This window comes from Culex quinquefasciatus, chromosome 2 (assembly GCF_015732765.1).
Source record: "Culex quinquefasciatus strain JHB chromosome 2, VPISU_Cqui_1.0_pri_paternal, whole genome shotgun sequence".
NCBI classification, from domain to species: domain Eukaryota; kingdom Metazoa; phylum Arthropoda; class Insecta; order Diptera; family Culicidae; genus Culex; species Culex quinquefasciatus.
In genome coordinates, this window is record NC_051862.1 from 172940701 (window position 1) to 172957606 (window position 16906).

A 16906-nucleotide genomic window follows, 5' to 3' on the forward strand; every position below is an offset into this window, starting at 1 on the left:
AACTTTACTTCTCTTTTTTATGTTTTTCTTTTGTGATTTTTAGTATTAAAATTTGAATTTATCTTGTTTAGTTCCTATTTGTTTTTGGTAGTATTTTGCATACTCTACCACCTAATATAATTACATTTTGCCTATCTAATTTTTTTACGTTTTTACAGTCACTTTTTCAATTTTTTGTTTGTTTTTCACATTTTCTGCTATAGAATGGCATCATTATCGTTTAAATTGTAAAAAAATGCGTAGAGGCATAGTCTGGGACACTAAAAAAATGTTTGTAAATGTTAGTAAAAAACACAGCCAAAGTTGACCTCCCAAGTAACCACGAGGCACTAAATAGCGGCATTAAATCAGCATTATATTGGTATTTAATACCAGCAAATAATGCTTCAAAACATTAAATCAGCACTTTTCCCTTGAGAAATATTTCAAGTGGCGCACAGTGATGCCGATTTAATGCCTCACCGAAAGCTCGAAAAAAAACTGCTTTATCGACGTCAAGGCTGGGGGAAAAAAAGGACAACTAGCTGCTCCGCACACTTGGTGGTGGGCCCCCTTTGTTTTTTTTCTCCTGTTTCGTGTCATGTGTGGATGCGCGCCAGCCAACTGATGTATTCTGAAATGAGTGTTTTTTTTGAAAGTTTTAATCGATGTGGTTGATGCATCGAACATTAAGGAAGACTTTCTTTCTGCTGTTTCGAGTTTCTGGTTCATGAGAGAAACCCGCTGTCATTGCGTTGAACGAAAATTATTGACGAATCACTCAGCAAATTGCGGCCATCCAGTCAAGTACAGTACAATCAATTACGGAAGGCTTGGGGTTAATAGGGACAAGTACTGGCTAACGGCTAACGTAAACTAGTTTTCCGAGGAGTGCTTGGTCCACGGTTGGCAAAATTTCACAATGTGTATCAGACTTCCGGAAAGCAGCTTATTGCTTGTAAGAAAAGTCATTCAATTTACCAGAGAACTTTTGATAATGTCCTTTGTCCTTTGGACATATGTTTTGAAAAATTTGGCTTAATTACAAGCTGCAGTTTTCCACACAAAAAAAAAAAAACAAAAAAAAACACTTCAATCGGCGGGAATTGAACCCAGTTCACGCAAAATTAAAACTTATGCACACTGGGGGAACTGCAAGGTTGTTACGGAAAAGACGAGAAAAAATCCGCGCCAGATCCGCGCCGACCCCAAAACCCAATCCGCGCGAAATCCGCGCCATATAAAAAAAAACCGCGACAAACATAGAAGAGAGTAACATAATGAATGCAATTTTAAACGAAAAAAGAATAATACAGAAGGCATTTGGATCAGTACCGTTGATCAGTTGTGGATTCATATCCCACCTGTACCAAATGGAACCTTTTTTGCCATTTCTGAAAGAATATTAGCATTTTTTTGCAACACTTTAAATATCGTTGCTTTAAAAACGAGTTCAGAAAAAAAATTAAATTCGAAGATTTAAAAAAAACTAAAACCATAAAATAAATCACCAAATTATAAAATCTAGGGATTAAGTACTTGATAAATCTCGCCAAAACTTTGCTCCGGAAAATCGAAACGCGAAATTTCTATTATTTTCTTCTCTAATTTTTTCTAATCTAAAATATGACTCCGAAAATGATCCGAACTAAGAAAATGGCAAAAAAATAATATAATAATTTGAAAATTTAATGATTTAATAATTAAATAATTAAATAATTTAATAATTTAATAATTTAATAATTTAATAATTTAATAATTTAATAATTTAATAATTTAATAATTTAATAATTTAATAATTTAATAATTTAATAATTTAATAATTTAATAATTTAATAATTTAATAATTTAATAATTTAATAATTTAATAATTTAATAATTTAATAATTTAATAATTTAATAATTTAATAATTTAATAATTTAATAATTTAATAATTTAATAATTTAATAATTTAATAATTTAATAATTTAATAATTTAATAATTTAATAATTTAATAATTTAATAATTTAATAATTTAATAATTTAATAATTTAATAATTTAATAATTTAATAATTTAATAATTTAATAATTTAATAATTTAATAATTTAATAATTTAATAATTTAATAATTTAATAATTTAATAATTTAATAATTTAATAATTTAATAATTTAATAATTTAATAATTTAATAATTTAATAATTTAATAATTTAATAATTTAATAATTTAATAATTTAATAATTTAATAATTTAATAATTTAATAATTTAATAATTTAATAATTTAATAATTTAATAATTTAATAATTTAATAATTTAATAATTTAATAATTTAATAATTTAATAATTTAATAATTTAATAATTTAATAATTTAATAATTTAATAATTTAATAATTTAATAATTTAATAATTTAATAATTTAAAAATTTAATAATTTAATAATTTAATAATTTAATAATTTAATAATTTAATAATTTAATAATTTAATAATTTAATAATTTAATAATTGAATAATTTAAAAATTTAATAATTTAATAATTTAATAATTTAATAATTTAATAATTTAATAATTTAATAATTTAATAATTTAATAATTTAATAATTTAATAATTTAATAATTTAATAATTTAATAATTTAATAATTTAATAATTTAATAATTTAATAATTTAATAATTTAATAATTTAATAATTTAATAATTTAATAATTTAATAATTTAATAATTTAATAATTTAATAATTTAATAATTTAATAATTTAATAATTTAATAATTTAATAATTTAATAATTTAATAATTTAATAATTTAATAATTTAATAATTTAATAATTTAATAATTTAATAATTTAATAATTTAATAATTTAATAATTTAATAATTTAATAATTTAATAATTTAATAATTTAATAATTTAATAATTTAATAATTTAATAATTTAATAATTTAATAATTTAATAATTTAATAATTTAATAATTTAATAATTTAATAATTTAATAATTTAATAATTTAAAAATTTAATAATTTAATAATTTAATAATTGAATAATTGAATAATTTAATAATTTAATAATTTAATAATTCAATAATTTTATAATTAAATAATTTAATAATTTAATAATCAAATAATTTAAAAATTTAATAATTTGATAACTTAAGAACCTTCTTAAAATAATAAAATTAACAAAAAAATCAATGTTAATATTTTCGTAATTTTTCAATTCAATAATTCGTTTTTTACGTTTTTTTTTTTTTTGAGTCTGTAATGTTTTGACCATTTCAAATTATGAATTCTATTTTTTTTATTATTTGAATATGTAAATTCTGAAATTTCAAATTGTTGAATTCCAGATTTCTTATTTTTTTTTTTAATTTTAACTTTACATTTCGCTTTTAGACGGAGATTTTAGCAGATTTCGTCATGTTGTGATAATTGGAAGAAGAATCAATTCTACCTGAATCAGAGTGGCAACAATTTTTTTTTTATTTTTTCAATAAATCAAAAATTTAAAAATTAAATTTTTATATTTAAAAAAAATTGGAAAATCTACAAAGTTTCATAGCCTAAAATTCTAAAATTCTGTAATTTTTTCGAATTTTGTTATTTTGATTTTAATAAAATTGGTATTTTTTTGAATTGTTAAGCAGATGTTTTAAAAATAATGAGTTGTAATGTTATGTTAAATTTATATAACAAATCTCAATACATTAAAAAAAATCGCTCCTTGAAGATTATTTCAAAGTTTCGTATTAAGAAAAAATAACAATCAATAATTTTTAGAAGAAAATTTTCTTCATTAACAACTTCTTAGAAATTGATGTTTTCGCACTCAACGAAAAAGATTGAATTTATTTTATTCGTAATAATATTTTCCTTTGTAATTTGAAAGAAATTCTATCGTTCTCAATTATTTTGTTTATCAAAATTGCTATCCGCGCGAAATCCGCGCCTGAGCAAAATTAGCCAGCAAATCCGCGCCAGATCCGCGCGATACGCGCCATCCGCGCCATCCGCGCGATCCGCGCCGTCCGTAACAACCCTGGAACTGCGCCTAAGCCCGCTCGCTTATTAGAACGGTGTGAAGGGAGGAGGATAAAGTCAATAAGAGCGTGTCTGGCTGAAATGTTTCCCGTATCTATGGGTTACTTTGTTGATAAACATCAAATGCTTTGAAGCTCATAGGGACGTGGCGTTACATCGTGCTGCCACCTGGTTTTTTTAAGCGCAAGAGTGTAAAAGTGCTGAGTCATCGTCTAAAAATAGACGGCGTCCTATCTCGCCCAGAAAAACGAAGTCGATAAAGTAGTCGGTTTCGATGAGGAAAAGTGGAAAATGTGGTCTAAAAATAGCGACGCCATCCCCCTATTTTCAAGGTCGTAAATGGTGATTTAATGTCAGTTGTAATAGGGGGATGGCGTCGCTATTTTTAGACCACATTTTCCACTTTTCCTCATCGAAACCGACTACTTTATCGACTTCGTTTTGCTGGGCGAGATAGGACGCCGTCTATTTTTAGACGATGACTCAGCACTTTTACACTCTTGCGCTTAAAAAAACCAGGTGGCAGCACGATGTAACGCCACGTCCCTATGCTGCAAAGTTTTGGTACTATGAGGCATTCGCAAAGCTTATTTACTACTTCAAAACATTCGAGTGCTGATTTAGTACTGAATTAATACTTCAATTGAGTGCTTGTGGTTACTTGGGAAACTTTCAACCCTAAAATTTTCTAAAATTTTAAGAATTTTCTTTCCATTGCTTTTTAAGGATCAAAAATTGGTTAAAAAATGGATACAACGTGATCTAGAAAATAATAAAACTTTTGTCAAAAAATCAATTCCTTATCAATATTCAAAGCTCTCCCCGGGTATCGGTGCCCGCCCCGGGCCATCCACTCCAAATTACCAGTTGCGGTCGGGTGCTCGGAATCCGGTTCGCATATCCGGGGTTCCACCCAACCCGTATGACCCGAAGCGTTCTGTTGACATCAGGCAAACTCACTACTGTTTTCTGATGCCAAAGTTTCCCTTCCCGAGGGTAAGAGGAGACGGACGGAGGTCAAAATTTTCATTTTATGTTTTTGTTATTATTTTCCTTTCGGTCAATGTGCACGTTGCCTGCTTCCGGATTCCGCTTCGACGGAACGGCCAGCGGCGGGCCAGTTGGCCGGTTGATATTTATTTCATTCGCCTGGTGGCGTACATAATTTAAATGACAGGCGGTTTGCGGCGGGCCAGATAAGAAATTCAACAGTTTTGCTGCTGCGAAAGCGCACTTATGGGCCTAGAATTTGTGTCGTATTGCGGAGAAGTTTTGCGTGGATGAGCATCTACGGTGCTGCTGCCATCTGGTGGCAATTTTGGAGTCAAACGCCTACCGAAATGCAAATCTCCGTGCAGGGCCAAGAGGTCAACAACTTCAATTCGTCAATCATCAACAGTCAGCTGGCACAAATCCCTCGAGGGGGGAGGTCATCCGATGTTGTGCCATCTCATTAAAATTTCCCCCTTTTCCCCCCACTCTGAAATTACCATTTTCGATCGACTAATGTTGTTCCCTACCGATCTATCCCTTCCAGAGCCCATCACGACGATAGTGGGCGGTCCGGATTTGTACATCGACACCGGGTCGACGGTGAACCTGACCTGCATCGTGCGTCATCTGCCGGAACCGCCGCCGCTCATCCTGTGGACACACAACAGCGAGGTGAGTCGCGATATCAAAAGAGCATGTTGTCGAGCTTGCGACAGACTTGGCCCGACTTGGGTGGATTTTGATGGAGGACGATGATAATGTCGACGACTGTGGTGACGATGACGTTTTGTCTTCCGCATCAATCAACAACAAACGGGGGCGTAGGGTGAACAGGTGTATAGTAAATGCGCACGGAAAGTCTTGGTCGGGTTTTTATTATTTTAAAAATGCTCTCTTCTGTCATCATAATATTGTGCCAAAAACTGGTTCCAAATGAAAAGATTTTACCTTCATTTATATATATTCCAATTTTCAAATCTTCAAACCTTCAAACCTTCAAACCTTCAAATCTTCAAAACTTCAAAACTTCAAATCTGCATAATTTCAAATCTTCAAAAATTCAAATATTCAAATGTTGGGTTCGCGTTTCTTTCTCACGTGCATTACAAGTTCTCAATATCTTGCTCGATACCACGTAATCCATGTCCATCACATCGACGACGAGTACATGACGGTGAAGTTATGGTAATTACCACGAAACCAATTTCAAATTCCATCCCATGTTCCATAACCACCAACAGCCTTAGCAATTTCCTTTTCCCCCCACCAGAAGCAGCTCTCGGTGACTTTCAGTGTGTGTGTGCGTCATTTCCGGACGTTCATTAAGTCGTGATCAGCAGCTTTGTGTGTGTGTCAGTGCAAATTTGACTTATGGGAAGTTCACCCTCATCGTCGAGGTCCCGCCCCCACACCCACGAATTACCCGCCACCCTCTCCTGGCGTGTGCCATTAATTGCACCTCAGCATAAAACGCTTTTATGTGGCCAGCGTCGCTGCTGCAAGGAATTATCTGCAGAGTGGGATTTTCTCGCTGCGCACAGAATGCTGTTACTGTGTAGCAGATTCTGGGGAGGCAGTCCGGATTCGGAATCGGACCGGAACGCAAGGGGCTTATCGAAATGCCCTCGCTGTAATCGGGCCGAAAACGTCGGGATTTGGCAGAGTTGGCACTTTTCTCCCTTTCGGTTTGAATTTTAGGGGTGCAGTTTTTTGCTGGGCAGGGTGATTTAAGGGAAGTTAAGGAAGTGCCGGAAATAGAGCAAAGATTACTGATTTCTGGGTGGGCAGGGTTTATCTCTTCAGATTCGTTTAGTAAGGATCAGTGAAGAGGCCGATAAGTATTGCAACAAAACGTCACAGTTTTATGCTAAGCCCTTTCGAAATATGGATAATTGAGTGTTCGCCCCGATCAGCTAGCTACGAAGAACAGCGAAGACGACGACGAAACACCATTCGGAGGACGATACAATAAATCAAACACACGATGATTACTTCTGCCGAGGAGACATCCAATCCCATGGCGGTCAAAACACAAGAGAACGTTTATTCACAACATTACAATACAAGTAGTCAAAACAATAACAATAACAAATAAACGTCAAAATGTCACTCTGACACTACTTCTTTGGTTTTTTTTTTTTTTTTTTTTCGGTTTTTAAAAATAGTTTATTTACCCATTGTTCGTGTTACAAACTATCATAACCTGCTCTTAACAAATGTTCAAACTATTTCCAAAAATAATCCTTATGTTTTTTCGCTCATTCCATCTATGCTCTCTTATTTCCTTTTTCAAAACAAATAATGACGGTTCTGATACTCTCAAATTGTAACTGATTGTTTTTACTGCAAGCCATAAAGCTGCCTTTTCTGATTCGCTTTTCTCATCGAGATCTAATTGAAGAATATCCTCTAAATCAACTACATTCATTTTATATCGATTTTGGACAATACGACTACTCCATTCCCACACTTCTTTTGCTCTTGGGCACTCTTTTATTCTGTGTGAATTAGAATCAATTCCACCACATTTGTCGCAGACAGCTGACGTCAAATTTCCAATATTGTAACTTAATAATTTTTCTTTGTTAGGTAACAAATCATTTACGAAACCAAACATTTTTGCACGATCTTTCATTTCGAGGAAGCTTTCACTACAATTTTTCCAAATTAAAGTCCAATTTAAACTCAATTTCCCTTCAATAGCTGGTGATTCACTATTAAGTGAAACAAAATAATTATACATCAATTTTACAGTATTTAAATTGTGATTGGCAACAACTGCCTTCCCTTCATTCAACCATTCCCTTGCATTACGTGTAAGTTTCTGCGGTGAATCTAAATCTATCAAATAACTTTCATCCAGTTGTGTTCCATGTGCATTTAAATTATAAAAAATGTTTTTCAGAAATAATGCCTTAGATTTTGCTTCTGGATCAACAAGCCTAAGACCTCCCTTGAAAAAATCTAAATAAAGTTGTTTTCTATCTAATTTAAAAATGTATCCTTTCCAAATAAACTTGCCGCACGCCGATTTTATTTGAGCTAGATGGGAATTTGCAGGTGGAAACAATTGTGCAACGTACCATAATTTCGATAAAATATAGGTGTTCAAAACAATACATCTTTCGATTATGTTAATTTTCCTTACATTATGCTGAAGCATAGATAAATTGATATTAGTGACAAGTCGTTTATAATTATTATTCACAGTACTTGACCAACTTTTCTCAAATATAACCCCAAGAACTTTCAATGCTTCAGTCTCTTTGAATTTCTGTGGACCAACTCTAGCATTGTTCAACCTAAGAAATACTGATTTAGCAAAATTTAATTTAATAGATGCATACTTCGAAAATGTATCAATTATTTTTATAAAATTATCAAATTCATAATCATTCTTAACAAAAACTACTATATCATCGGCAAAAGCTAAAACATTTATGAATTTCCCATATACTAAAACGGGAGGAATAGTAACTGAAATTTTTCTAAGCAGAGGTTCTATGTAAAGTACAAAAGGATCATGCTTAAAGGACAACCCTGTCGTACTGAGCTGCTAATATTAATTTCAGGAGTTAAAATCCATTAACCAAAACTCGAGAGGCTGCATTAGCGTACAAGTTTTTCAAACAATCTATCAGTTGAGTAGGAAACCCAAACTTCTCCAGGACTTTCCATAGATAGGAGTGATTAACTCTATCAAAAGCCTTATTCAAATCCACGCTTACTAAACAACCCTTAAAACGCTTAGACTCACATGCTCGAGTGAGAATTCTGCGAATGTCCTTTAAATTGTCTATACAAGAAGAATTTGGAAAACATGCTGTTTGACCACAACCTAGCAATTTACCCATGTAAAACTTCAAACGTTCAGCAATAATTTTCATAAATAATTTATAATCGCAATTTAACAAACTAATCGGACGATAATCTTCCAAATGCACATTATTTGCACCTTTTTTAGGTATTAACGTAATAATTCCATCTGTAAAAGTTTTTGATGGTCGCATATTACCTGAAAGATATCCATTAAATAATAATACTAAATCAGCTTTTAAAGAATCAAAATTATTTATAAAAAACTCATATGTTAATCCATCAGGGCCCGGTGACTTTTTACGGGTACAATTTTTAAAATTTCCTCGATTTCAATTACTGTTATAGGTCGCATAATGTCATCTCGGTCATCTTGATCTAGCGAACTATTTAAACAATGTATAGGATCTTCTGCATTCAGTTGCTGAGAACTGTTATTATCTTCGGTAAATAAATTCGCATAATATTGATAAACCTTATTTTTTAAAACATTTATATCTACAACTAAGATATTACCGTCTTTAAGTCTTAAGTTAGAACTAGACTGAAATCTTTTAACTTGAGCAGAAACTTGATATAAATTTACCATTTCATTTTGCAAAATATTTCCATTATTTAAATTGTTTCCTAGATGTTTCATACGGTTTGATTCAATCTCATATAAACGAGATTTAATCATTTTAATATCTAATAAAGTTTCCTCATTTCTATTTTTCTTATCCATCCATTCTAACATTTTTCTATAAAAATAAGATTTCTCATTAGAAATTTGTTGGTTTAACTCCCAACTCTTATTTTGATAAAACTGTTTAAACTTTTTTTTTGCAATTACGTTCCACCAAAGATTTTTATCATCGGTGTACTGATGTCTTAACTTCCACGTTTCGAAACATTCAGAAAATTGATCCGAAACTGAACTATCGTTAGCGATCGTACTGTTTATTTTCCAATATCCTCGACCTTTTAAACAAAACTCATCACTGCAAGATTTAATTTTCATAATAATCGCATGATGGTCAGAAAATGCAACTGGGAGGGTTGTGAAATCTAAAACATTCTCTAAAAGCGCTCGGCGCATAAAATCGATCAAGCCTTGACTCTGTGTCACCCCGATAAAAAGTAAACTGATGTTTGCGCAATTCAACAGCAATGTCCTTAAAATTAAATATTTCAATAAGTCGCTTCAACCCGGTAGAATAATTTTTATTCGAACCAGCAGTGTCAAACGCGTTCAAAATGCAGTTAAAATCGCCTCCAATCACACAGAATTTGGACCCCGCTTTATTCAAATGAATTGTCATATTGTCCAAAAATAAATCATCCCGCTCTTTTTACGGTTAGTTCCCGAGAATGCATAAACATTAATAAAGTTGATGTGATTAATTATCACTGAGGATATTCTTCCATTAGGGTCGAGAAGGGGGCTGCTGAAATCAAATGTTTTTCTAATCAAAATGGCAGTACCAGAACCACTATCACTTAAATTAACGATGGGAGCATGCGATGGAACAAACGAAAAGTTATCATAGGAAACCTTGTAACCTATCGCTTGTACGTTCTACAATCTCTGGTTACAATGCTTCGCATAATCCTGTCAAACTGAACCGTAGGGACAAGTTAGGACATTGTAACTAACCATTACACTTTAACAACATAAAAACAAACACACAAGCTATCCCTTCGGCAAGCACGACTCACATCTCTATTGCGTCAATTTCGAAATACGCAAACAAAAGCTTAAAATTTTATAAAAGGGACTTCTTCATTTTGAATCGTCCTCATTTGCCGCTACCGACTAGAATCCGTTACACATATTCTAGTCTCACCTGTAAAAGTCTTGTATTTTATAGTGCAGTGAAATTGTTATATTAGTGTTGAATGTTAACAGCATTCCAGTAGCGGCGAAATGGTAATTTAGTGTCTTTAACTATGTGAGTCGTGTCTAAAGAGTGTCTTTTATTGTTAATTTAGTGTCAGGGAGTTGGTCCCAACAATTCACCATCCAAACTAAACGCAAAGGACCGCGCTCAACGTCAAAAGAGGTCGTTTGGTTAGTGGTGCATGGAGTGTCACAAATAGTGGTAATTATTAATCAATTGTAAGATCTGCACAAAACGCTAGAAATGAACTCCTTTCCAGAACCTCCAAGTTGGCAAAGCGCGCCAACCCGAGAATTCTGTAGAGCGCAATGGCGGAGGCCATCCGGTGAGTTCATTGTTTAACCACTAGACACGAAAGCACAAGTACTAAAACAAAACTTAAACGCACAGGTTTTTTTTACCAAAGAGAAAGACACAAAACCAAAGACACCAAAACCGTTGCTGCGCCAGGCCTGGCCGGAGGAAGAACCTCCGACTTGACTCGACCACCGCGGGATACACTAGAACACACGAACACACACACACATGGTTAGGTTAGTTTTAAAACGACGAAAAACAATAAATTAAGACAGTTAAATGCAATAAACATGACTTTTTCCATAACCCAAAGCGACGATCTTTTGTGATTCTTTTTGCCAGGACAGTGCGATTAGCTGAATCGAACCAGGATTGTGAAAGGGTAGGTACAATTCTCCTTCCCCACGTCAAATGTGAGCAGTTGCAGATCTTTACATCTCTCTCTCATCTCCAAGAGTTTCAAGTTCTGGTTTTTATTTAATTTTTAATTAATGAACTAGCGGTGGTAATTGCCCCCTAGTTCGTTATTACAACCTCTTGCAGGAAAATAACGTCTAAATCATTAATATAAATAAAATCTTTCAAGAGCTGTTTGTTAACTAAACTATTCGAACTATTTAAATTCACAGATCCTAATTTGTAAGTGAAATTCATCATTAAAATCTACCAAAAACTAAACTTACTAAATCTACTATACAAAATTATAACTAAAGTTTAAAAAAACAAACAAGCAAACCCTATTCCCCTACCACATCACAGTGAAACGTCGTCCAAAACTTCCCCCCCACACCCCTGTTCCCCCAGTCCCCTGTTCCCCCGGCTCCCTGTCCCCCCCCAGACCCCGCTACCTTCATTTCGTCGACGCCATCCACATCCATCTCACCACTACTCGGCTGCTTGGCTTCCTCGTTCGTCTCTGCCGTCACGATGATCTTCGGCTTCTTCGAGTCGCCGTTCTTCGGTGCCGATCGACTTCTGTCTCTGTTCCGCTGCGCATCACTGATAGCGGTCGGACGCGGAGTTCGCGGACGCAAAAACTTCGGATCGACCGAACCCGATGCACCCGATGAACCAGCCGAACTTGAACGCACTTTCTTGGGATTTTTCTTGTTCTTCTCCTTCTTCGGTGGCACCACGCGCCAGCCGTCTCCATCTTGCTTGTTCTCCTGCTGTGGCTGCTGCAATTGATCCGCGACTGCTGCTAACGCTTGAGACCAAAGATCGTCCGTCTCCTTCGCTGCTGCAATTTGCTTTCCGCTGGACGGTCCAGCGGGGGGCGCCTTTTCCTTCACTTCCACCATACTCTGCTGCGGTTTCATCAAAGCCGTTTGAGGAAACAGAGCGTTGAGGTTCGTCATCTTTGCCTCTGGTTCCTTGCTCAAGGTCGGTTCCGCCATTTTCTGCTTGAACCACCGAGCAGCTCCACCAGCAACCGCGGCACTGTAGGAACCGCGGCTAGCATCCAACCGGGTATTAACCGTTTTTCGTTCGGGACACTCTGCCTTGATATGGTCCGTCGCACCGCAAAGGAAGCACTTGTTGACCAAACCTTCGTAAAAAACTCTTGCTCGTATGTTCCGCACATGAAGGGACGCCGGAATCTCCGTACCCTCCTTCAGCTCAATGTACGCTCCTCGGACGGATGTCCAGATGGGGAAACCCGTTTCCTCGCCGTACTTTTCGCGAATCAGCCGCTGGATTCGGCCGTACTTGGACAGCGCCGTCCCGATCTCACGATCGTCCACCTCCGGCGGCAGGTTGAACAGCCGCACGTACTTCACCACCGCATTTGCCGGTGACAGGCGAACCTGCGTCGACTCGTACTTGTTGTACGCAAACTCCATGGTTCCGGGCAACCTGGCCAGAGTGGCCTTGAACTCTTCCTCGTTTTTGAACTTCACGATCACAGAAGCGTCCAATTTGTCCTTGTACATGGACAGCAGATGGTCCGCCTTCAGCTTCATCTTCCCGCGCATGAAATCAAAGATTTCCGGTTCCGTAGGTTCTCGGCAGTTGCCGGCAAACCGAATCTTCAAGGAGTTGGTCTTGAGGTCACTTTCCGCCATTTTCACTCCGCGTTATCGAAATAACAAAAGAAACCAAACGAACTATTGTTCTTATAACAAAGAACAGGCAGCGCGCACGCTGGTCACGAATCGGAAGATTTTAGATACTCGCTCTTGAAACACGTCTAGCTGTGACAATGTCCAAACACGAACTGAAGTTAAGGAAGTGCCGGAAATAGAGCAAAGATTACTGATTTCTGGGTGGGCGAAGGGCAGGGTTTATCTCTTCAGATTCGTTTAGTAAGGATCAGTGAAGAGGCCGATAAGTATTGCAACAAAACGTCACAGTTTTATGCTAAGCCCTTTCGAAATATGGATAATTGAGTGTTCGCCCCGATCAGCTAGCTACGAAGAACAGCGAAGACGACGACGAAACACCATTCGGAGGACGATACAATAAATCAAACACACGATGATTACTTCTGCCGAGGAGACATCCAATCCCATGGCGGTCAAAACACAAGAGAACGTTTATTCACAACATTACAATACAAGTAGTCAAAACAATAACAATAACAAATAAACGTCAAAATGTCACTCTGACACTACTTCTTTGGTTCAACCCCCGTAAAATAATTAGAAAAATCCGTCACTCGGTAAATGCAACTCCTGGAACTTTTAATAAAATTGTTCTTTTGAGCTTGAATTTTTTGAAATTAGTTTTCGTTATTTTGGGAAGTCCGAGATTGTAAAATAACCTTTAATAATTGCTTGGTTTCTATATTGAAATTTCATTTGAAAGATTTTTTGCAGGAAATTTTTATTTGAAGTTTTATAAATAATAAAGAGCAATTCTTTGCAATTTCAATCTTCGGTTATTTCTTGCTATTTGTTATCTGCTTGAAACTTTGTGGGTACCTTCTCTGTGACCAAAGAAGACATTTTTTGCTGTCGGTTTCAAATTTGACAGCTGTCCATCTCAAAAAGGGCACGTCAATATTCAACAATCTTTATCTCGTGAGGAAATTTCTGGTTTTTAATCATTTTTTTTTTATTCAAACATTTGTCAGTGAAATACTAGACATGGACTAAATTTGCCCAAGAGTTAATTTAGAATGAATTTTTTTGATAATGAACAAGAGGCCGTTAGTGTCATTTTTTCCTTAAAAATAACTTTAAAACGGTTGTTACTCAGATCCCTAAACCATATCCAAAACATTTTTAAAAATTCTCTAAAATAGTGACTTTTGAGTACCGTAAACCAAGAGGACATTCATAGGATTTCAATTTGTTTTTAATATTTTCTAACTGGTTAGGTTTTTCTCAGTATTATTATTTTTAAAATATGTACTGGGGTAGGCCACGCAAAGTCCATGCACTATTTTCAAAATAAAGTTTTTTCAAAGGTGTTTAAAATAATAGTTACGTTGAAAATTCTTTGTTTCCATTCGGGGGTGACTATCAAAGTTAAAGTTTTTCCTTTTAAATCCGATTAAATTTGTTCAAATTTTATTTTTACGTCAATTGTACCATCACTAAGGTAATATAGTTTTAAAGAAAAAAATAGTGTTAGTATTTAGTTAACTATGTTTTATATGATTTTTTAGCAAAATATATATAAACTTAAGGTTAAATTTCTAAAAAGTCAGAATTCAGTCTGAAATTCTTTTTCACTCTTAATTTTGCAGAATAATCTCAAACCTATCAAAGTTACCCAGTTTTATGGTAATTGACTTTTTAGTGACTAAAAGTTTATTTTTTTATCATTAAATAAATTTTTATTGTGTATCTTTTATTTCACAAAGTCTTTACTAATACAGCAATTCCCCACGGAAACAGCATGGAAAAAAACAAAAGTTCTCGGATCGGGCTCAAAAATTTTCTTGGGGTTCCCTGGCCATTAGGGTGATCTACGTCGTGTTAGGGTGATCTGAAAAATTGCCATTTTCGTCGATTTGCGCAAAAACCCCTTTTTTCGAAAAATCATAACTCCTCGCCATTTTAACTGTTTTTGATTGTCTTATACCCAAATGAAAGGTGATAAGCTGGCCTTTCAAAGAAAAATAAAAAGAGGTTTCAAAATCTAGCCTAACATATGAAAAGGTCGAATGAAACTTTAAAATGCCGTTTTGACGGTATCTGGACCAAAGAGCCTATATCTGGAAATATTTTAATCGGATTCCCCGGACATACATTTTACATAACATACTAAAAAATGAGAGGAGTTCATTAACAGGATTCCGAGTTATGATTTTTTGAAAATAAAATCCGTGCTTTTCGACGCGCTGCGCGCAAAAACCGGGGAATGACGAACTCGGCAAAAAATCAACTTTTTTCGCTAAAACTGCGATTATTAATTTTTTGCCGACTTTGACATTAAGTTATCCACCGGCTGGTTTAAAATATTGGTTTAATTTTTTGCAATTATAGATAGAAAATGTTTTCAATAACTGTCATTGTTGGAACTGTGGCTGAGCTTTTTTTTAATATTTAATTTCCTTTTTGCTGAAAAACATGACAATAAACACAATTTTATTTCACCTATTTTACTGATTGTATTTTTGGTATTCAGGATGCGCTTCGTTTTAAAAATATTTTAGCAAATCAAATTTATCAAATCTAAGTCCAACAAAAATGGCTTAATCGTTAATTCGACTGGTTGAGCCAATGTTCAAGTCCAAATGTGTTTTTAAGGATTATTTTGCGCAGTTATTTCGTTCAATTAATTTAGATTTTAGTGTCTACATTTCTATGAGAAAGAAATGCAATACCTGAGCAGTTACCGCAAAAGTTTCCAAACAATCTTGGCAAGTGGTCATTCAAAAAAGGGAACTGAATATTCATTTTATCCGTTTTTAACGGAACATCACATCCTTTTTAATTTCGTTTTTTCTTTTGCAAAATGTTTTTTTTTATAATTTAAGACAGTCAGTATCAAATAGGTTTATTCTTTAAAAATAAAACACTAAACTTCACCCTTTAAAAATGTTAAGCTGTGTAACTCATGCCTTAAAAAAAAATCATAATTAATGAATTATTCGAAAATATTGTAGAAAAACTTTTTAAGAGCATTTTTCAAACTAACTTAAGTTATTTCATTTTTGAAAAAAATCTTGTTAAGATTCTTGAAAAAAAAGACTTTAGAATATTGTTTAAACTATCCTAAGGATTTAATTGAACTTAATTAAAATTTAATTACGGTGCTACTTTGCTACGCTTTTAGAAGAGATAAATCAATTTAAAATCAAATTTAATTAAAATCATACCGTTCTTTGTTTCAAGCTTGGTCAACTCCATCCCTGACACCCCATTCCCACAGCATCGACATCTGGCTTCATTACGATGACCATCGATGAAAACATTGGCCAGAAGTGGTCCCTCGTTCCTACACTCAACTCGTCGTTGTCGTGCTATCTTGTCGCACGTGAATTTTGGACCATATTGAGTTAAGGACGCAATTTTTTGCAGTTCAAAATGCTTCAACTTTTGACCGCAAAATTCGATTTCAATCCTGAAATATTCAATAAAAATCAAAAGAGATCCGAAAATTTTGGTCCCTTTTCATATTAGAACAGTTTCAATCTTGTCATGCTATCTTGACACACCCTAAAAATTGATGTAAGTGCGACAACTGGCCAAAGGGATTTCAAGTCAGAACGCGTTTGACACATGTACGTGCCTTACTACTGACAACCAAATTCAACCAAACTTCAGGAACCGATCAAAACGTGTTTGTTTTTGTTTACATTGCGTGCACTCGGTTTTGTTTATTCAAGGTCAAACATTAAAACGCGTTTTTTCTCGGAACGTCAAAAAGCGACGTGCGACAAGATCGCACGACAACATCGAGCTGCCAAGCCCGCCTTTGACCAAAAGCTTCTTAACTGATGCTGCCTCAGAGTTGGATGAGCGAAGCGGG

At 34.4% G+C, this 16906-nt stretch overlaps 1 protein-coding gene across 1 annotated transcript in view; it reads left to right on the forward strand.

Moving 5' to 3' along the window:
* The window catches only part of LOC6045045, a 168560-nt gene that overhangs the window by 139742 nt on the left and 11912 nt on the right, over positions 1-16906 (forward strand). Inside the window, exon 6 of the mRNA XM_038253754.1 lies at positions 5533-5660. Within this exon, the coding sequence (XP_038109682.1) occupies positions 5533-5660 (128 nt within the window). The remainder of the gene's footprint in view (positions 1-5532; positions 5661-16906) is intronic.